The sequence below is a fragment of the Emydura macquarii genome, unplaced genomic scaffold, assembly GCF_026122565.2.
Source record: "Emydura macquarii macquarii isolate MOO-44397 ecotype Brisbane River unplaced genomic scaffold, CSIRO-AGI_Emac_v2 contig_1363, whole genome shotgun sequence".
Classification (NCBI taxonomy): Eukaryota; Metazoa; Chordata; order Testudines; family Chelidae; genus Emydura; species Emydura macquarii.
The window spans coordinates 20,828,696-20,852,225 of NW_027131500.1; the positions used below are offsets into that span (position 1 = coordinate 20,828,696).

The 23,530-nt window shown below is 35.2% G+C and overlaps 1 protein-coding gene across 4 annotated transcripts in view; it reads left to right on the forward strand.

Moving 5' to 3' along the window:
- Window positions 1-23,530, forward strand: part of FBXW7 (F-box and WD repeat domain containing 7) — a 297,846-nt gene that overhangs the window by 181,433 nt on the left and 92,883 nt on the right. The window contains exon 1 of one of the 4 annotated variants that reach the window (XM_067551894.1): window positions 8,436-8,631. The exons of the other annotated variants lie outside the window; for them this stretch is intronic. Within the exon in view, the coding sequence (XP_067407995.1) occupies window positions 8,485-8,631 (147 nt within the window). The 5' untranslated portion in view covers window positions 8,436-8,484. Of the gene's footprint in view, window positions 1-8,435; window positions 8,632-23,530 lie in introns of those variants that run through there. 4 annotated transcript variants of the gene reach the window in all.

The window sequence follows — 23,530 nt, forward strand, 5'->3', positions numbered from 1 at the left end:
ACTGGTTATGAAACTCAATACAAATGGTCAGTCGAAGTGTGAAGAAAGTAAAATTTTTACTGGTGAGTTTGCATTATAAGAAAAAACAACAATCACTAACAATTCATTGAGTGTTAACGTGTTAACGTTTTATTAGTAGTAGTTGTCATTATTTTACAAATCCATGTATTTAATGAAACCAATAATCAACGTAATTAAGTTAACTCATTGCTTCTTATATGGTAAAACATATATTTGCAAAACGATTGTATTTGGAATTGTATTGGGGGGATTAAGGGTTCCTGAGGGCCAAAGCTGTATTTAATGGCTACATCAAGACTATATTTTATCCAGTGGCATGTTTGTTACTGTTGTTTGTGTCAGTAAAATAAAAATAATAGTATAGAAATCTCTCTCTTCATGAACATTTATTTTCCAGTTTATCTAACTATATGTTGTCATGTGACGAATGGTAAGCTAGTGGTATTATTCATATTTCTTTAAACCTGACTGCATAATACAGCTTTCCTTTAGGTGTGTCTTTTCTATCAGTTTTCAATTCTGTGCCAAGAAATCTGCATATTTGGAAGCATAACTGTTCCACGTAAATGAGAGGAATATTTGGATAACTAATAGCTAAAGTGTATGAAAGAGGGAAAAACATTTTGATTCTTTACTTAACACCAAAGGTCTCTTTCTCTTTGGTGATGTATGGTATCTGAGCTGTACTTGAAGGTACTTATCAGTGGCTATTAATGACAAGCAAAGCCAGAATAGTTTGTGATGTCACTTACATTCCGTGTAGCTTTATTCTGTTGCTGTGAATTTTTTTGTTTTCTACCAAAAACCCATATGAACATTTAACCACAGAGTACACTGGCCAAGTTTAGCTTCCTTTCCCCCTCACCCTCACTTCAACCTGTACATCAAAATACAGAGTGTATGGGGCAATAATAAACCAGTACAACACTTTACCCCTCAGAAATCTTGCAACTATTCTCTGTGTGAATTAAATCCCCTCGTTTATTGGATAAATATGTGCTTACTCCAGTTAAGTTTGTTTCTTTTCTCTAATTGTGTGGATAATTTAAACAATTCACAAATTAGTTTCCCTGATCACTTGTGAAAATTTTAATGTAGGCATTTTAACATTTTTGTACTTCATCCTCACCTGGTAATGTAAATAATTTAGTAAATGAATATGTAACATTTGTTTTATATATGACTATATATAAACCCTGTGGGGATAGGTCTGGGGAGGTGTGTGTGTGTGTGTGTGTGTATATTAAAATCAGTTAGACTATTTTAAATACACTGTTAGTTTCTTTTTAAATTGGCTAACTCACAGATGCTTTAGTTCTCAGTCACAGAAAGGACAATAACTATAAATTACATGAATCTGTCATTGGAAAACACAGAACATACGCCTGTCAGGCACCGTTGCTGTTCTTACTCCCAGTTCTCATAGTTGGTTAAAAGTGGTTATAATTAAACCCACCCTTCCTCATCTCCATCTTCTTTCTTCTCTCCTCCCCCATCTTCCTCTTTAAGTTTCTTCAGATGGTTACTGGAAGAGCTGGGGACAGAGAATGGAATTATAGTGACATGATTACTAATGGGATTCAGAGATCTCCCACCCATGTTGAATAGATCCAAACCTGACAGCATAACAGCTCCTTTTTTCTATGGAAGATGTCACTCATCTTTACTTAAGTTGATTATTTGGTCTTGCCTTATCAAAAACCGTGACTTTCTCAGACAAACTTCATTACCTGGCCACGTGTTACATCCAATTGTCCAGTCAAATATTGTAAAATAAATGATCATCTAGTACTTTACCTTTATTAAAAAGGTCTGAGTAAAGTGTAACCCTAAAGATGAAAGGAATAATTATAAAGTGACACAGCTAATTCATTTCATTGTAACTGTCTCAGGCATTAGATTTTGGATGTGAAACTTATTGTTCCAGTCAAGAGTGATTCTTCTTCTTCTGTTGAAAGCTGGATTTTGGTATCCAGAGTTAAGCTGTTCTGAAAGACTTGTCTGGGGCAGTCAGCCAGCAGTACTTGTTCAAAAGCATGGAGGCCAAACTGCTTTTTACAAAGTTGCTATTACCATTACACAAATTAGCCATCAGGTACACTCAGGACTGCTGTGGTCTTAAGAGCCTGATCTATCATCCCTAATCTGTCAAGGTTTATAAAGTTTAGGGAGGGGAAATGCAGAAGCAACTACTGGTAAAGTCTCTCATGTAATTCCTTGAAATGTTACCAATTAACTCAAAAGTACATTTCAGTCTTTTTTCCTTTTACTTAAGAGGTAAGCTTTGTACTTTTTAGGAGTGAATGACACATGAACAAATGAAAGAAAACAAGTGTTTATATGAAAATATAAACAAATGGAAGGTATAAAAGTCTGGGCCAGCTAAGAATGTCAGCCCTTTCTTGGGCTACTTGCTTTTTTCTGTAACCCAGACATTCTTTACTTTGCATATTTTGAGCTATTATTAATAGTCTCACACCCCTTTGCAGTATGCTATTAACCAGCTGAGAAGGATTATGTAGCTTAATTTGTCACTACCATGTGAATGCCAGTGTAACAATTGGTTATATTGCATTTGTTAGCTTTATATGTATTTTATAGCTGAAATAGGAAAAATACAATAGTCTTGTATCTAAGGTCTCCAGCCACAAAATGGCTCACTTTTCTTTATATATGTTAATAAAACTGATATGTAATACTAGTTACATGTTCAACCTTCCATTCTGGTTAAAGTCCAAAAATGGATGGAACTGTGAAAGTGAAAAAGGCCTTCCTTTATTCTTATATTTTATATGAGATATTTCTTTTCTCTGAGTAAAAGGTGACTGGACAGCAAGTTATGCCACCAAAGAATTATTGAATGGTATATATTGAGACTGAAATTGACTAGTTATTTTTCTCTCTTTTTTAAGGTCTTTTTAGGGTTGATTTTTATAGAGAGAAGTGGGGGGAATCACATGACAGAATACTTTTTAGTATTTCTTCTTAATGAATGTTAATCTGTCCTATTAAAGATTTTCAATGTTGTCTTGAGAATCTTGAATACATACATAGCAGTTTTTCATTGAAAATCATATAAAATGTTTAAAATAGTAAAGTAGAACGATAAGTATAAAGTTGGTGTATAAAGTTAATATTACAGTTTTCTTCCTTTCATGTTAAATTCAAATTTGTTTACCTTTTATGACCCATTGTTATAAATGTTTTGAATGACCTGTCTACCTGTTGTAGCTTGTCTTTGTTTTTTTTAAACAGTGCAACCACAGCATAAATAAGTAATCAGCAACTGAATTCTTGTATAACAACTGTAGGAGTTCTTTTTAACAGCTGGTGCAACCCTGAACAGACCAAAGAGTTAAACTTAATCATCAGACAAATCATATTATAGCCAATAAAGATTGGGCAGACATTTCTAGAATATTTGCAAAATGAAAGATGATGCAGTTGGGTTTATGTTACATATCTGAAATACTTCCTGAAATGCTTAATGAAGGAATGAAGACAAATGCTTTAAAATAGTTTATAAAAACAAGTAGAGGAAATAAAGTGAAGGTAAGAAATCTATGGAGTTAAAATAAATATTTTTATAAAGTCCTTTCCCAGTTACAAATGATACAGTATATTCACCCAGTGATGACCAAATTCAATAAGAATTGTAAAAATAAAATAGAATAAACTTAAAAATTGTCTGCTAGCTAACCATCGAGAAAAAAAAATAACTAATTTATATTCTTGTTACAATAAGGAAAAAATTAATATTATCGAACAGTCTTTTGTTTACTTTTGACAAACTGAGTACTGGTTACTAGGAGATGTAAGCTTCTATTTTTGCTTGAACATACCCTCAGTTTTTCTTCCCTCCACTTTTGTCGTCCTTCCTCTTCCCTCCCCCCTCTTTCGCCGCTGCCGCCGCCGCCCCCCCCCCATATAAAGTATTTGTGTGTATGCGTACATAATAGTAGCACACACAAAATATCTCCCTGCTTCCCATCAAAGATTTAACAGTAATGGTCTTATAGTAATGACTAAGGGCAAAATGTGCAGAATTTAATTTTTAAAATTCATGTTTTTCTGCATCTATCTGATCATTGTTCTGTTTTCTTGTAGTTTTCCCCAAGTGTCGGGAGGAAACTTATTTTCTTTTGGCTGCTGATGTGATTGTTCCATTATGTATCTTAGGCCTGCACGGTTTTGTACAGTATAACATATCAGTTGCAGATGGGTGTTTACCAATGTAACTCCTTGTGTGGAAGTGGTATACCTATTCCCCTCTCTGTATGGAAATATGTTATACTGGTATAAAGCACCTTCATACCAATATAACTGTGGGACTGGTACCACATTAGGCATACCAATTTAAAACATTAAAACTTTCTTTCTAGTGTAGGAAAGCCTTTTTGGTAGCTTGGCTGATGAAAAGTTGGTTTCCACTCAGGAATTGTTCTCAGAAAAGTCAAGAGAATGGTTCTGTACATGTGTAGGGAGTGAATGAGTGGTGGGGGAGGAATAATAATGTCCATTCAGACAAATGTAAGGCTTTCTAGAATTGTGTTATAGCTCACTAAGTATATAACAAAACATATCCAAAATGCAAACAGAGCAGGGAATGTGTGTATTTAAAAAAAAATGGTGAGGTTGTATTTTAAGCCGTTGTAATGGTCTGTTTTATCCATTTGAGGGCAGCTGTTCACCAATTATAAGAACTCTGGGAAAAATGTTTTTAGTTTTGTTTTTTAACTTTCCTGTACCTGCAAATAATTAATTTAGCTCTTCATGGGAGGGAAAAATCACTTGCATCTGTACATACTAACTACACTTTTGTATTTTTCTTTATTTTCTCAGTAATATTAAAATTAACAATTCAAAACTGGGTAGCCAAAGTTATTTAGTTCTAGCAGAGGATTCTGTAAAATTCAAGATGCTTGTTAATAGAGGTAAGCCAAAATCCATTATGCTCATAAATTCTTACTGTACTCTTATTAATATAATCTTCCTGGTGAGTTAGGCTGAAAAACTAAGTCCGTTTAAAATTATTTACTTAATCAGTCAAAGGAAGTAAATTGTTTCTATAGCACCCTGCTAATGATCCACTTTGAACTGCCTTCAAATTGAAGAAATAGAAAGTCCACTTATTATGCATTAGTATTTCAAAGTAGACTCTGTTCAGTGCTGTGCCCAGGAACTATCTGGTTTTTACAGGGTCTAACCAATACCGGATAGGAATTGATGACAAACTGATACCAAAACTTTCAAGTACAAGTGCCTGAAGTTAGGCACCAGAATCAATGTTTATACACATAAATAGAAGTGACCAGATTTTCAAAGAAGGTCCTTTTTTTATTTTAATGAAAGTGGGAGCAGCTTTTGAAGATCAAGCTACTTTCATTTAGATGCCTGCATTTTATAGCACTTAAACTCAAATTTTCAGCTTATCCCACATACAGACATACCTAGTGGCCGATAAATGTTACACATTCCTATCACTGTTAAGATAGCCACCCCTCTCCATTTTCCTCTGCTTGTGACACCCACTTACTGCTTAAATTAGATTATAAGATTTTCAGGCCAAGGACATTCTTTTATTTTGTGTTTGTGTAGCACACTGGGGCCCATGTCCTGATTGGGACCTTTGGATTAGTGTCCATAATATGAGAAATAAATATTATCTACAGGTCCGGTAGTGTGTAATAAGCCTGTAAGAGTGGAAGAAAAGTGGATATGTAAAAATGGAAATGGGCCAACTTGCATCAGTTCAGTTAGTCAGTATTATCCCTGAGAGAAATAAACATATATTAAAAAACCAAATCAGACTTAAAAAAACCCCCACCCAGCTCAGGGATTTTTCACACTTAAAAATTAATTTGGATTAAGGTAGGGTGTAAATGTAAGGTACAGTAGTTATTCTTGAATAACTCCATTTGTGGAAACATTTTCTGGAACATGTTATTTCGCTTAACCTGTCATCTGAAAGTGATGATGCTAGCCTCCAATGCCCACTTGTTAAATTTCCAGACAAGTGCCTTTGTGCTTTTTCCCATATTGCTTCAGAGGCTTGGGAGGCACTCCCTATGAAAATCAGCAAAACTGTCATTATGTACCTACAGATCCCTCTTCAATTGCCATAACACCTACAAAAACTTGACAAGGCTGCTGGTGTGCAAAGACCACTGCCTGTCATACTGACTAATATTGTCTCATTGTTTCCTTGTGTTCCCCTGTGTGTATCAATCTATTGTCTCTTATTTTATACTGAGATTGTAAGCTTAGTGGGGCTGTGTAGTACAGGACCTAGCACAATAGGGTCCTGGTCTATGATTAAAACTCCTAGGTGCTATGGTAATACTACTTCTGCTAAGGCCTTTTAAGTATGTCATATGTAGGAAAAACATTATTGCCTTTAAATGAGTGAAGTTTTTTTAAATATTGAGCGGAAAAAGTATCGGACCTGAAGAGTTAAAGTGTTAACAGCCCTTCTTTCACTTTTACATTGTTAAACATTGGAGGGTTGTGTACATAAGTAAGTGCATAAAATGACTCATAAGATTCCTTAAGGATCATTTCACCCTATACCGACTCAGTTTGACTGTATTGTGCTTGTTTTTATCAACAGTGTTCTATGACGTTCACAAGGTTAAGTTGGCTGTCACAGTTTACTCAGGAAGGTTTTTTAAATTCTACTAAAATAAAAAAACAAACAAACAAACCAAGACACATGTTTTAGTACAACAGATTGTGACAGAGTGGAAATGACCATGTAAACATACTAAATCATAGCAAAAGTTTAAATAGTGAAAGTTAAATTTAGTCACAGAATATTCTAAAATTCAAGTAAACTGATTACAAAAATCTGAAACATAATAGTCTGCGTTGCCTGTTCTCATTAAGAGCCAGGTATTTTGGCTGAGGCTGAGCCTGATATTATTTTGACAAGCCAGGAGGAGAAAGCAGAAAGAGCCCAGCACATCAGGGTGGGTCTGGTGTCCCCGTCGTGTCGTGTCCGTGTCCCCCCCCTTCCCCCCCCCAATGAAAAATAAGCCTGCTCCTCCCTTTTCTCTCCAAGACCCGGCCTGGGAAGGGGGAAAAGAGGACCCCATTGCATCTGGCTTGTCTGGGGAGTAGCAGAGGTGAGGTTGAGGGGGACATAAGTGATATGGGCACTGAGGATGAGGGTGAATGATGATAAGGTGAGCAGAATTGATGTGGAAGCTAAAGGACAGTCCGATTGTAGCAGAATTGATATGGGGACTAGGAGGACAGAATTAATTGCTGGGCTGGGGCAGATGTGAAATGCAGGGTGAAACAGAACTATTGGAAGTTTTAGGGCTAGGGAGAAGCTGGAAAACTCCACACCATCAGGCAGCCAGCAAGAGCTCTGGTAGTAGGGGGCCAAAATCATCATAATAAATTGGCACCACTAATACACATATACACACACGGGATAGGCAGACGGAGTTCAACAGTCCAAACAGATGGGAAAATATAATCTTTAAAAGCAGTGTTCGGACTTTTGGGCTATGATGATTTTTTGAGGTTGATGCATGATTTTTTAAATTTTAGAGTTGATAATACTGTGGTTTCCATGTAGATTATGGATTAGAAATAGCAAATTTGTGAGAGAAGCTTTTTCTTTATTTGGCCAACAACCTTCATTTAAACATTGGAAGTCTGTAAAAAGAACCCTTTTCTTAGGTTATGTTTATATGTACAGTGCTGCAGCGGCACAGTTGTACCGATAAAGCTGCGCCATTGCAGTGCATCTGGTGAGACGCTCTATGCCAACAGGAGAGAGCTCTCCTGTCAGCATAAAAAAGCCACCTCATGAGCGGCAGAAGCTGTGTCGATGAGAGAAGCTCTCCCACTGACGTAGCGCTGTGCACACGGACACTCATGTTGGTGTAACTTATGTTGGCTGGGGGGTGGAGTAGTCACATCCAGGAATAACATAAATTTTGCTGACATAGGCTGAAGTGTAGATATAGGCATAGAGACCTGAAGGCTTGATACTGTGGTAACACCTGAAATGACTCAAGACTTAATTTGCCATTTCCTTCTCAAGTCTTTCATTTTTCTGTAAAGTCCTTGTGTAAGTAGGTTCAGCTGTTAAAACTAAAAGCGGATGTGATTTTTAGAAAACAAAAATCCTATGCACCCCTTTCAGAAGATGGTGTCTCACTGATATTGCATGGGAAGTCCCCCAGTTGTTTGATTGGCAAGAACAGTCTGCCTTCACATTAGTAGTTTATAATTCCTGTCTATACTGGGATAGCTTGCACTTCACTAAGCAGCAGACAAGTCCGGATACTTGGCAGGAGAAGGTTGAAAGACAAAGGCAGCAGGCTGTGAGGAGCTGGCTCACCCATTTGTAATCTTTAGTTTTAAAAGAAATCATACAGTTTTGCTTTTAAATTATTTAGCAATGTGCTTACATTGCTAATAGATTTGTGACCAAGCAAGAACCGTAAAATGTCAAAACCTGGAAAAGCTACCATAAACCATGGCTTGGTTCCTATTGATCTTAAAAGTACAAAAGAGCCTTTGCCACACCAAACTGTGATGAAGATATTTAGTATCAGCATCATTGCCCAGGGCCTCCCCTTCTGCCGTAAACGGGTAGGTATAGAATTATTAAAAAACTGAACTTGCATTGCTTGGCCTGAAATATAATTCTTTGTTATGGTGATTTCTGTCCATGAAGAAATATTTACATGTGTAGTGCATGTTGCCTCTAGGTACTTCTCATAGCACTTATACATAATTTGATTTCAATAATATTTGGGCTTCAGTTTGTAACTGAAAATCTACATATGTTGTTTTCAAGGTATCCTGGAACCTTGTTTTTTATTACACATTTAATGTAACATGGCAAAGATCCTCCTGCATAGATCTATTATCCTGCATAGATAAGTTGCAAGTAACATACTATATTATAGAAGCTGCATAAAACTAAGTAAAATTGTTTTTAAAAAAAGTTATCTTAAAAATATTATGTAGTGTCTAGATGTTTTATTTACAGCTTTATGCTAAAGTCGGTTGCCTACAGTTCTGTATTATTTGGGCACATATGACTTGATAGATTCTTAAGTAGGAAAGTCAAAGATCTTAAACTAATTTAATATAAATATTTTAAAGATATCTTAAAATTGAATTCTAATACTTTTTCAGGTCACAATAATAGAGATAACGTTTTTGCTGTTACAGAAAATAAAAATAGCAAGTCACTATGTAAAAGGTTGTGATAGTGTTTATATATAGACAGTCCTAGACGGTCAAACTATCTTATGCTACAGCCTCAATAACTGTAATAATAGTTATTCTAAAACACATTTTATCAGGGAAAAGAGGTTAGTTTTTAAATTTTGATTCCCCCAGACGTAATGTATGTTTTCAGTTAATTTCCAAAATTAGTGAATATTTTCAAATTAATCAGAATTTATACTATGCTTTAACTCTTTGACTTAAATGCTACTGAGTTCACACTTTTTAAAATAAAGTGAACAATTTTTCTTTTTCATTATTACTCCTTTAAATAAATCTACTTTTCAATTAATTTGAAATAACCGTATGCCTTGTCATTACCGGTTTTCCTGAAGTATTGAAGAAGAATTGTTCAGTTTATTGAAATCAATTTAAAAAAATACCTACTTTTGCAAATGTGTAATATTTATCTTGAATTTCAATTTTATCTGGAATAGAACTTCTTTTGTTAGTACACTTACACATTTAATTAACCTCAGTTATAAAATAGTCTTTTTAGTAAGCAGTTTGTTTTTGTTTTAGTTTTCTAGTCACAGAAACAAAACTGCTCAATGCATTTGTCCAAGAAGATTGGTCCACATATATGAGTGATCCAGGCATGCATTGAAAGCTACCATTGAATGGTACTGACCTGAGCTATACAAAATAAATAAGGAAAGAAAGGTGTATTCCTACTAGTTTTTTATAATGGATTAATTAATTTATATTTCAGATTAATACAATTTTATTTCACGTGATCTCATTTAATTTCAGTCCTAAGAGTGGATTAATTGAATGGTGAATAAGAACATTTTGTATGATATCTTAAGTGGTAAATTGACTTAAAAGTCATTTTTCAGATAGGAGTTCTTCAAATATGGTAGACAAATGCAAAGGATGTTTAGTTTATAAACACAAGTCTGTTTTCCTGTAAATTCTAATTACTTTGTGTCTCTCATAGTAAGTCAGAAAAATATGCAGAGAAGTAAAAATATTTTTATCTTTTTAAGAGAAAGATGTTAAGTTCCTTTAATGATATTTCCAAAAGTGGCTATTTTAATGTTTGTTTGTACTGACCATTTTTGCAATTGATATCTCAAAAAAGATATTAATATTTTAGAAAAACATTTTCTGCAGTGGGAGACAGAGTTTGAAGAATTTTTAACAGATCACAAATGTGGAAAATCACTAAAAATGCATTCCTGAAAAGACATCCATCATTCCAAAGGCAGCCAACTTGAACAGTCCATTGAGTTGTTCTAACTCATGTTTAAGCAGGCAGTTCAGTGAAAGTTGCCACAGGTTTTAGATCTTAGAGAGACTACTGCTTCATTTTATTTGACTAATAGGACAAAATTGGAAAACTCTGAAACTGTAAAAGTAATATTAGCTAATTGTCAAAATACATACTTTTATTTTCAATTTAAGCTTAATTTGTTTTATAAAACTACTACCTTTTAATATGGTGGCCAGTAATAATGAGAGGGAGGGACGCTGCCTTTACTTTCATACTCAACATCTGCATATATATCTCATTGCAACTTATGTTCCTTTATGTACGTATGTGTTGTCTATGTATGTGTGTACACATACACTATATATGTGTGTATAACTGTATATTTTCATTTTTTTAAAAGCCTTATTTGTCAGAAATGCTGGGCACCCAAATGTGCAATGGAATGCAGTGGGGTGGATGCTACGCTTCTCCTAAAATCTAGCTCTAAATTAATGTTACCATCTTTTTTATAACTGTCTTTAAACCTGCTATGTGACATACAACAGAAAGTTTTAGTCAAAGACTGTTTTGATTCTATTACATTTCAAAACCTTAAAAAAACAAAAATCAACTTTTCATTTTTAAGGGTCACAACAGGAAACAGAATTAGCATTCATATTATATGGCTTTAATTAACGTGTGCTACAGTTTTATCATTATATTATTTAAAGACACTGGTAAACCTTAAGAAATGTTCATGTAAAACTTGTAAAGTTTTGACATCATAGGTCTTAACTGATGTGTAGTTGCAATTAAGCTTTACTTGATTAAGTGACCCTTTTTCTTCTATGGTGCTTCTTAAAAATAAAGAGATTGAAATTGTTAGTCTTAATGCTGATAACTAAAACTGATAACAAAACACATTGCAAATTTATATGCAAATATTAGTTGCTTCCAAAGCCTTTTCAGAATTAGTGAATTTGAAATGTCAGTACTAATACTTACAGGTTTTTTCATTGCTTGTGTGGTACTGATTCGTTCAAATTCCTACATGACTTAACTGATAATCAGCTTTCTCCTTATTCAAACTCAGCACTTCATTCCCCCACAGGCTTAATTTTACATGAAACTAATCAAAAACATCTAAAAAACTATGTGGTGATCATTGGGTATACTTCCATTATGAGATCTGACCATTCATATCTTGTCCATCTCTTGCATTAATTATATTCAGCTTCTATCAAGCAGTTTACCTGTAAATGGACACAGGACACTAAAGCTGGATTTAAAACACTGCTACCTGTAATAACTATCTGAGATGCATTGAAAAAATAAAACTTTTATCATTCTTTGTATAGCATTTGAAAATAAACAGCATCAGTGTGATAGGATGATAGTATTAGCAAATAAAATGGAAAACTTAATTTGTATTGCCTCTTGTCCCATCACTGAAGAGATTAATGTGGTATCTTCTAAAACAGTGGGTCGTAGTCCCTGGTTTAATTGAAAACCTCTTCTATAACCACTTCCTTAGTGGGACTTGTTACATAATATGAACTAACAATAAAATATTTGCACCTATTATTTCACTTATTCTGCAAAATATGTATCACTTAATTATTCAGTAGCATTTAACTATGACTGATTATTAAAATTTATTTTAAAATAGTTATTCATAATGTGTGTGTGTTTATAAAAAAAAAAAAAAAAAAAGTAAGTGCTGTGTTTCATTTGCCGGTTGGTTCTGTTCCTTTTCTGTTGATTTTTATGGGGGAAAATATTACATGTTAAGTTTCAGTACCGTTGCTCTTAAATATTACTGTGTTATTTACAGCATATAAAGTATGGTTTTTTACAAACTGTAAAGAGTCTAAGAATATTTTAAATTTGAGAAATTCAACTAGCACTGCATGTAAATAAACATTTTATTTCAAATGACTTAATGTAGTATTGAATTGTTGCAGAATATAAATTAGGTATGTACCACATGCTATGTGAGGTGTGTTTAATTGGAAAAATGGGATCAATAAACTCATCCATTTCCAATGTCTATAATTTGAGAAAAAGAGCATCTCTAATGTACTGTACACGTCAGTGAGAATAAGGGCACTTTATTTGTAGATTTTACAAATTATATTTTATTTGGTATGCTACCAAAATTAGGTAAATGATAAAATTTTCATAATAGAATCCTGTACTTCATATTTACAGGATGCAAATCACTGTCTGCTTAATTTAGGGTAAGATTATGTCTGGCCATTGTGGATGGAGAGGAGGTGCCACAAAGAGCAGCATCCTTGCCCTCTGTGCAGCCTGTGTAAAAGCCAGCTACTGTTGCAGTTCCTTTCTTTAAAAGATAGCATGGCCTACTTCCTCCCCGCCTCCAGAGGTGAAATCCACTCCAAAGGGGATGGGGGAGCGTGAGGCCTCTAGCCACTCATACCAATTCTCAGAATGAGACCAGTGCGTGGGGCAGGCAGGAAGAGGCTGTACCTCCTGAAGAAGTTAGGTACACTGGCTCTTGCATGCCAAGGAGAAATTCCTTCTCTCTCTCCCCGAGGCAGAATTGTTCTCCAAGCCCTCTGGGGTGATGTAGATACATACCTTCCCTTGTCTGTGCTGTTTGTAATTTGCAAAATCTACCCTTAAAATGTAAATTCATATCTGGGACATGTCTTTGTTTCAGTTTTAAAAAGAGTCCTTTTGTGACAATTTATAAATAATATAGTTTATTCATGTAGTAGTGAATATAACTTTGGTCCATTACAATTTGTGTGTGTTATTTGAAGAACACTTATACATGACTTACATAGGCATCCGCTAGTCTGTACATTATACATCGATTAGACCTGCTTATTCCACCATGAAAAAACAGTTTACAATTAGCTGCTGAGTTCAGATTCTCTCTGGGCTGCTATAGCACCAAACTCTCCCAGTTTACAGTTCCTCTATCTAAGAGAACAGATTTGTGATGACTACTTTTCACAACAGAACTTTATAGTGTGAGAACTTCCTTCCATAATGTACTGGAAACTAGACATGAATTGGAATTGCAGTAATTTGAATCTGTTGACCTTATTTTTAGAGCATGCTGAGGACCCTTTTGGTTCTCATCTACTATTCACCTGTCAGTGTGGCCTAGCTCAGACTGTCATTTTACCAACGTTTCCCTAGCTAAACTCATCTATAGAGGCATGTAATCCATACTAACAGTCTGTCTGTGCCAGTGAATCTTCAGCATTGCTTTCAGCTTCTTCAAAGAGTGTGTGTAATGGTGCAGCCTAGCCCAGCCACCCTTTCTACTGGCTTTCTCAGCAATGCACCACAGCAGTCTAGTCCTCACCAGCAGCTTAGCCTCACTGTGCCAGCAGCCCATTCAAGTTGCTGATCTTCAAGAGAAGGTAAGCCTGAATTTCTCTGCACTAAAGTCAAGCATGGAAGGAGTCAAGCATGGAAGACAGAAACCTTCTCTTTCTTGTCGCTGTATGTACTCATATGTGCCTTTTCCATCTAAGCACCAAGATTGTTTTGAAAATAAGACTAGATAAAGCATCTATAATTCTGACCACACTAATGGATTCACAGACCACAGTTACACAAGTTCATAAAGAATAGCAATCTGCAAACCCTGAAATCTTCTCCAGAATTCCCACAGCCACCCCGACCTTCACAGGTATGATTTTTTTTGCCCTGAAGCCTGAGTCTCAGCCTTTAACATCACAGATATTCCTTGCAACTGATACATTTTCTATTAAAATGATAGAAAGCTTCTATAACTCAATCATGCAAGAAGTTAGGGGACTGGTTCACCTGATACATAAATCTCACCCTAAATATTCTCCAAATATCGATCAGAAAGCTAATCCATTTTTAAAATACTGTTGCCTGAATTATTTATTCAAGTTTTCTGATATCAATCTCCTGACATTTGATGTTTTCATCAGAGCAGATCTCAAGAATGACTCCCAGGGATATTGTGATATTCAGCCTGGTTTTGTAGGCTCTCACCAAACTGCTCTTAATACATCAGTGGAGGCTTCACATTTGTTTTGTCATTTTTTATAGTAATTATGTCAGATACAAGAATAAGCAAATTAGGTTTTTTTAACTGACAGTTTCTATCTTCATTTTTTTTCTTGAAAAAAATATTGCTTATCCCATGTCCTGACTATGGGAGTCTTACTATTGACTTCAGTGGGCTTTCTGTCAGGCCCTAAGTACAGTCAAAAAGAACAGTGTATGACTAAAACCAATTTTTTTTTCTTTTGCCCTATGACCGAAACATTTAGAAAAACAGTTTCATATTTTGTATGTGAAATGGGCTTAGAAATCTATTTTCATTGGACAAGAGAGTGGAAAAATTATTTCTTCAGGTGGGATTTAAAGAAAAAAGTAATTGAATGTCTCCAATACACAGTTCATCAGTGGATCAAATAAAAACTTATACCAAGTATGCAAAGCGACCAGTAAAAACCCTCCTGAATGCCCCAAAGTACACTCTGCAAGAGGCTTCTCTGAGTCTTGGGCTGAGAAGCATAGTTTTGCCACAAGTTCTGCAGAAGTCTAGTAGAGGGAGGCTGACCTTAAAGGGGGGAAAGTGCGTCTATGGAGGAAGAATGAGCAGGTATAATCCATGAGAAATGTCCTGACCAGTGGCTGCTCTCCCTTAGAATATAAAATTACACGTAAGGGAACTAATTTTCTTTTTTTAAATATATGTGTATAAGTAACTAAAAATATTCTGTTCAACTTTCTTGCATTTTAAATAGTCTTTCCTTAGATAGCATTATATCTGAAGAAGAAATGGATCTTTCTGACTACATTTTGTAAGGATGATACACAGTGAAAATTTTAGAATCAAGGGCGAGTATGAAAAACTTATTTTTAAGCTCTATGTACTCAGGCTCTCAATTCTTTCTCTCCTTCACTCCTTTTTTCTCTTCCCAATCCCCATACTCTCTTTCTCCTTCATAGCTAGCTCCTTCTTTTCCATTCTCATATGAAGTGACAGAACAGTGATTGGCCAAAAGTGTCTTTTACCCCCTCCCTTGAAAAAAAGCTTCAGATTTCTTGCTTTCTTAAATATAGGACAGTGGTGCTCTCTAATGGGGTACCTCTCTTTACTCCTCCTACCTTCGCCCTTCATTTTCTCCACACAAAAACTGTGACTGCCATCAGCAAACACCCAGAGCATGTAAGCAGAGGAAAGAGGGCTAGAGAGAAGGTTAAAAAGGCAGTAGAAGGAAATAACAGGAAATTTCTTGACTGTTATCATGTTGAAGCAAATAATTTTTTTAATTCCTCTCACAAATGCTTTGCACCTTCTGTATATGTTGTCCAAATACTTTTGAACTAGGATGAAAGTTGAAGCAAAGAGCTTTCTTTAAAATTAACCTTAGGTAAAATGTTTCTGTTCACAGTACAGATTAAATTAATCTTCATATCCTATACAGAAAATAACACTGTTCCATTGTAAATTATTACCCACAAAATCAAACACTTAAATATAGGTAATTAAGGATACCTGTGGAACCTTAAGGTGGCCCTTAGGTGCATATGCATTAAGACAGATGTTAATTACATTATCACAGTATTTTTGCCATAGAACCCCTGCGCAGTGCACAGAATAGATGATGCTTGCTTAATGAGCAGCTATCCATGGGTGTCTCCCCCGGCATCTTGGCTCCTCATCAGATCTGTCTTCTCTTTCCCCCACTCTCTTCCCCTTCCCCTACTGGTCCTGGTCTAGCTAGTCCCACTCTCCACCTGTTGGCTCCCTTTCCCCTCCCTCTATTGTTGCCTTCCATGGCTCCCGGTCTTCTTATCCAACCAGTGCTATTCTTCCTCGTCACAGCTCAAAGTCCTAGTTTCTTCTGCCCTCAGGCTTCCTTTGTACTTACTTGTTTTGTGTTTTCATTATAGAATTGCATGATTAGCTATGGTAATCTTGGATGGAATCAATGTTAAATGGGACACAAACAGCTTTCTGAGTTGTGTTTAGACATTAATTGTTGTTCAGCTATTTGAAAAGTTGTATACGTAATTCAAGAGAGCCTACAGTTTAGTTCTGTTGTGTGCCTTAAAATATTTGCTGACCAACCAATTGGAATGCAAGACTGTTCTGCATAGGGACTGAGAGGACACGGTCATGTGTTAAGTTTGAACATATTTCAAAAAACAACTTCTCATTTTACTGCATCATAAAGGTACTTTTAATAATTTTTAAAACTTTTCATTTTAATAAATTTCCATGAAAAAGCAGGTAATAGGTTTCATAATGATAAACTGTTGCATACAGTATACTAATGTAGTGATATCCTAGTCCATTAAAAGATACTTCTTTGCTGCATAAGTATGTATTGGATATATATTAGAAGAAGCTGTTGAGCAAGAAAATGTTACAGTAAATTCCAACCTTTTAATAATGTTGCTATTGGTATAATATTTGATAAAGACAGAAAGCAGAGCATAATAATAAGAATTTTTGTGCAACATAGAGGACATTGAACGTAAATCATGTGGATACTTTTCCATTGATAATTTTTTAATCTTCCTAATTTCATCCTTTCTGTCAAAGAATTTCATTGTGGTTTACAAATGTGTAATGAATTAAGCCTTGCAATGCCCTGGGAAGGTAGGGAAGTATCTTCATTTTACACAGAGCACAGACATAATAAAGGCACAGACATTTGTGACTTGCATAAGCTCTCACACAGCAAGACCATGGCAAATTTGGAAGGAGAACCCAAACTCTCTTAGGGATTGTTTACACAGGTAGCCATTGCTGAATAGTGATTCCTGATTAACTAATCTTAATTAACTTCATGAGGGAATGCTCTTATTCCAAAATCAGAGCGTCTTATTCTGAAATAGATTAATCCCATTTTTTATCTTGGCCAAAAGCTACTATGTGGATTAAAACTAATTTGAAATCAGATACCCTTATTCCAGAACAAGAGTGTTCAGATATGGAGTTAATTAGGAATCGTGTATCTGCTTTAAATTCATGCTTACCTTATTCTGAATTAATTTTCCTGTTTAGACTAGCTGTTATTTTTCTATCTGGTACTTAAATTGATAAACTATATTACTTTTCCTCCTGATTTACTTCTTTCTGTTATTTCAGATATGTTATTAAGTTTGTGTGCTGTGTTACCTTGTGTGTCTAAGTCTTCCATAGATAGTAGGTAGTATTTTGTTCACAACTGAAAACATTAATGAAAACAAACTGTGGATACAAGACACAAATAAATAAAATACTTATTTGGGTATATTTTAGAAATCTAAACAATTATCTAAGTTATAAACAATTTTGCTGGTGTCAGTTTTTCTAATTTAAAATTGAATACTTCCTATGGGCGGGGGTATGGTGGTTGGGGCTTTATTGGTTTTTTTGTTTTTGTTTTGTTTTTAGGGAGGTTGGTCACAAATCCTTGGTTTCTGTAGTTAACATATATTTGCAGTCTATAATAAAGGTTAAAAATAATTTTCAAAAGTTGTTTGCTCACTTAAAGCATGCTGCTTTTTATCTGGTATTTTATAATTTGATATCTTTTCCTTTGCAGTTTAAATATTCCTGTAGGTTTGTGGATTTTTACAATTATTTTTAAAAGGCATTTTCAAGTCTATTGTTTGGATTACAATAACATCTAGAGTCAACCAACCAACCAAGTTTAGGGCCCCATTGTGCTCAGCACTCTACAAACACACTCAATATGTCCTGAATAGCTTTCTACCTAACCAGAGGAAGGGGAAATAGGGGCACAGAGAAGTGAAATGACTTGCCTGATGTCACACCGCAGAACCCTGGTTGACCTGGGGCTAGAAACTAAGTCTTCTGAATCACAGTCGAGTGCTCCATACACTACATCTTACTGCCTCTCTATGTCTTGGCACTCTTCCATTGATTTTCTGCCTTTTGGAAGGAGAGGCTAAGAACAGCACAGCAAATGCTATAGAAGGTATTCTTGGTATTTTTGTTATTAGTCCCACCCTTTTTTTTAAACATTAACGTATTCAGTATTTTGCTACACTTACTGATGGACTTGAAAATAATTTAGTTATTTATGTTGCTTATATTAAATCTGTATATATAGTGTTCAGAGAGTACAAACGATAGCCTTTTCCAAAGCATGTTGCTATTAATAAGCCCTACCATAAAATTACTTCTCATGATAGCAGCAGCAGCTGACAAGAATGCTTGCAATTTTGACATATTTGGTATAGCATCACAACATTCCATCTTACATTTCTGCCATAGCTTGTTGTCAGTTAGTACAATTTCAGGTTAAACTTACTTTTTTTTTCATTATAGAAGCAAAATATCTCTCTTCCTTCCCTCCCTGTCCCCGAGTGTAAAAGCTTCTGTAGTGGACGGTGTTCCTTGGTCCAAAGGGTTGTGCTCTTCTAGCTAGCAAACATAAGTCCCTCAGTTGTCTACCATGTATTCTATGATCAAGCACGTGTGCACTGCTTTTTAAAAAAAATAAAATTTCATCCAGAAACATGTCTCTTCCCTCCTCCCTTTGCACTCCCAGAGCCATCCTGTCCTGTACGGGCAGTTTTAAACTTAGACGACATGCAGGATTGGCAGCCCTTCCTTTTCACACACTTTCGTAACGTAAGGAGAAGATTTAACCTAGCACGCCATAAAGGATTTTTAGAAAGTCTGTTTTTATTTGTTTTTCTAAGCTATTTAAATCATGATATATATTGAAGAAACTGATGGTTACATTGAGATTTTCTCAACATAAATACAACTACTATAGTAGGTGCTAATTGGTTAGTGCTGTTCAATGCCCTTATATTTACCAGTTTTTGCTCTTAAGCCTATTTTTATACATTCATCTTGTTTGAGCTTGTGCAAAGCTTTCAGTGCTGGTACCTCTTCTCTTGACCTACATATAATCAGAACCAGAAACTTGTTCAGCTTCTATTTTCTTAGGAGTGAGGGATTTGTTCCAAACTGTGGTAATCTTCTCTTTGTTTTATGTATTTAGACCTGTAAATTTGCCACTAACATAATTGCAATTCACAATGCATTTCCTGATGCTAGGTTATCGAATGCAAAGACTACACATGGTAGAAAGGCAGTAGTGTTGCGTAATAACATAAAATGGCTCACAATATAAACTCTCATAACCTAAATTTAGTTTTTAACTCATGTTATCATTTGAAGTATCCTGATATTCAGGGAGTCACTATCCACTATAAAAATGACTTTGGCATTGACTGCAGGTACTTGCATCTATATCAGAACACTGAAATTCATACTAGGGACATAAATATTAGCGAACACGATCATTGCATTATTTGTTGTTGTATCCTTGCTGTTAACATTGTAATCCATTATCTGTCCTTCTAAAACTAGCAAGTTATTTTAATCAGTGCTCAAGTCATATTTAATGTTGTCTGGCTTAAAATTGCAAAATGTGATTAGATGGAATACACAGACTTATTGTCCTTGTTTTGGTTTTTCACAAATATCAGACTGGAATAGGAAAAGGAAAAATTTAAAAACAACATTTTAGTTTAACATACTGCTTTGTTTTAAGAAACATTTACCAACAGAATGAGATAGACGAAAGAGAAATGTAAATACATTTTTGAAAACCTTTAAAAAAATTCTAATGTATTTAAAAGTGGAGGAAACCCTGTAAAACTAGGGTTTTTTTTTAATTGTAATCTTATTTAAATTATTTTTGTTAAATGGAACATAAAATTGCCACGCACCTCTGATTCTCTGCTTTGATTGCCTTTTCATATAAAGGGTGGCCATCATGCAAGCAAGCCTTGTTAAAGTTCCTAGTCACTATGGCAGTCTTTTTCCAGAACGAGAGAAGCCAGGTTGGACCACCTCAGGCCAGCTTTGAGTTGATGATTTGTGTGTTGTGATTAGATCTGCTGCCATCAGTCAAGACAGCCAGCCAACTAGCTTGGTTACTGGCTGCCCTAAAATATTGTTCCTGATTGACTGAATTTTAATTGGAGCTTTATATTCAGGTAGACTACTCTCCTGTTACCTACACCTGGCTTCATTCCTTTTCCTAAGCCCACTCTTCCATTTTTTGTTTTGTTTTTTTTGTTAATTCCTTGCCTTCCCAGCTAAGATTGTATCTACCTTTCTTCATTTTGGTGTCTTATATAAACAAACACTGGAGGCTCATGCTTAGTACTGTGTGTATCTTTACATTTCTTGGAATAAACTTCTGAATGGGGCAAGAAGAAATAATTTTCTATTCTAAACTGGTGCCCTATTGGAATTTTGTCATACAGGTAAACATTTTGCCTTTCTCTACACTACACATTTGTGTTTTTATGGCATAATTTGCAGCCTTAGTCTTGGCTTTTTCTGTTTAGATAGAACTTGATAAAGTGCTTCTGTGGATCCTGCTTTCTGATGACATACCTTTTCAACTGTCCACATGCTGCAATGAAAGGCCGGGGAGTTTAAAACTATTATTATGTGCAGGGAAATACTTCATTATTCAACGTATGAAGTGTGGAAAAGCACATCCGTATTAAAACCTAGCATAGAATTATAATCCTGTTCTGGGCATGATTCTTCAGTGCTAAAATCAGACTACTAGTGATAGCACAATAGGTCATGTGGGACTTTCATGCATCATTGGCTGTTGTCCAGAAATACCTATACATTCTATGGTAGAATGGTTAAAAATGCTCACAGTCTAAGTTTAGCAAGGGCTATCTACTTGGTCTTATGTTTGGTCTGCGGGTAACTTGGTTATTTAAAGAAGAAGAAGAAGAAAAGCCAATTTCACGTTAGTCTTTCAATGTGTTTTTACTTGTGGCTTGTTGGGAAGTGTGTGTGTGTTTTTAAATCTATAACTATGATCTTTTTTGTTTAATTTAAGCTGTAGTATTAAATTTAAACTAGTTTCAAAAGTAATGACATGCATAGTACTGATTTACACTCCAATAGAAATAAGGTATTCTTTTGCATTTTGTATAAGTTGAAATACCGAGCTTATGACCATACTAGAACCCTGATTATCAGCAACTCCTCACTTGTGTTTAGGTCTGGAATGATAGAACTACCAGGAAAACAACAGAAGTTAATGTACTTTTCAGGCCAAAAGCAAACTTTCTGTCTAAAATTACATTTTTTGACTGTAGTTAGGTACTCTAACCACTGCTGATCAATGGCACAATGTGCTTTTTCTCCTCAAGGTGGTCTAAAGCTTTCAAAATTGATCAGAGCAAAGAATAGTTGATTATTTTGTATTTTCTCAACTCCAAACATTTTTTAAATATTTCTGCAATAGTGATTTTTTTCATGTCTTTTTTATGTTTTGTCATGACTGTATTCTAGATTTTTAATATTAGAATATTATAGTAGGAGCATTAGCAACCTTTGTATTTAGGTTGTCTAACATTTTCAGTATGAAATGTTTCCCAACTTTTTAAAAGAGATCTAACGCCTCCATAGTTTGCATCAGTACTTTGAAATTTGGCCTTTGTATAAAGGGGAAGGTGCTTTTTTGCTGGTCTTATGAAAATATATTTTGATTTGGGCAAGTTATATAAGCTATTGAAAATCATAATTTCCCAGATTTGTTTTGCTCAGTTGACTGTGCTAGAGACTGACCTGCAAAATTCCTCAATTTCTATGAACACAGCACATGCATTGCCCTGTCATCTCAATTCAGCAGCAAAATGAGCAAAATGCCATGCAGATTTGAAATTTGAGGGGGGTGGGGACCAGACAAAATGGCTGCAGATTCCACTGTACACCCCCCCCCCAAATCAAAATGGGGGGGGGGGGGGATGTGCACTAGGCTGGGGACCCGGGGTCATGACTTAAATCCTACCAGGAGGTTGCAGAATCTGGTAATAGAACCCAGGATTCTAACATGGTAGACCCACCTTCTGCCACTTAGCTATGCTGTCTCACAGAACAAAGTTGACAATTACTCAGCTCTTCTGCCTGTAAAGCACGGCTACTTGTGTATATGGCTTACTGTTTCACTCTGTAAAGCATTCTCCTCTAGAAGCTTATTCACTGAAAAAGTTGTGCAAGCTGTTGTAGGTAATCATTGAGCATTTTAGGAAAATGATGTGCTGAAGGTTCAGATTTCATATGATGATAGGGATGTGTTCACATAATGGAATTTAGGTTTTTAATATTTTTAAATACCTAGGAAATAGCAGGCATACAGAAACTATATTAAAATAATGTTATTAAGGCAATAAAGTCAATTATTCAGAAATTGAGAAATACAAGAATTAAGGTTGCCTCTGTAGCCCTAATTCTGCCCCCATATACATAAGCATTATGATATAGGCTCTACGTGATATACTATTTTTTTTTCCACATCCGGGATGCATGGAGCTCAGGGAATGAGTCAAGTGTGTTGAATTTTTTTTTCCAGCCTCATCATCCATAAATTACTGTATCTACTGAACTCATCTAAAATTCCCTGCACTAAAGAAGGAATTATTGATTTCCTTATGGGCTTTTCTGTGGTACTCATCACTGTAATATCTGCACCTAACAAACGTTAATTTCTTCACAATACCCATGTGAGAAGAGGAGGATTTTTACAGAGTTGCAACTGAGAAACAGAGATATTAAGTCCAAACTCGCAAGCGTCTCCACTAATTTTGGGTGCTTCAGTGACTTAGGGAGTAATTTATGACATCATCTTGGGCCTCATTTGTGTGTGTGCGCACGCAAGTGCGTGTGTGTCTTTTTCTAAGAAGTACAGACATTTAACTATTGTCTTAGCTGCAATTTCTTGTAGGAAAATTTGGTTTTATTTATATCTGTTGTCATCTATTTTGTAAAGTAGCTTGAACTGCTGGTATCAAAATCATATCTGTTGCACCTGATATTTATAAAGCCACGATTCCTAACTCTCTTTCTTCTAATTCTGGTAGCATTAGTACTTGATCTTACAAAAATATATTCTGATTTAAATTTTTGCTGTATGTTTTATTAACTTGGGCAAAATAGTATTGGTCAATCGTTGCCTTTGATATCTGAAATGAGTTGGTTGTTAATTGCTGCCATTCTCAGTAATATCTTTTGTGCTTTGA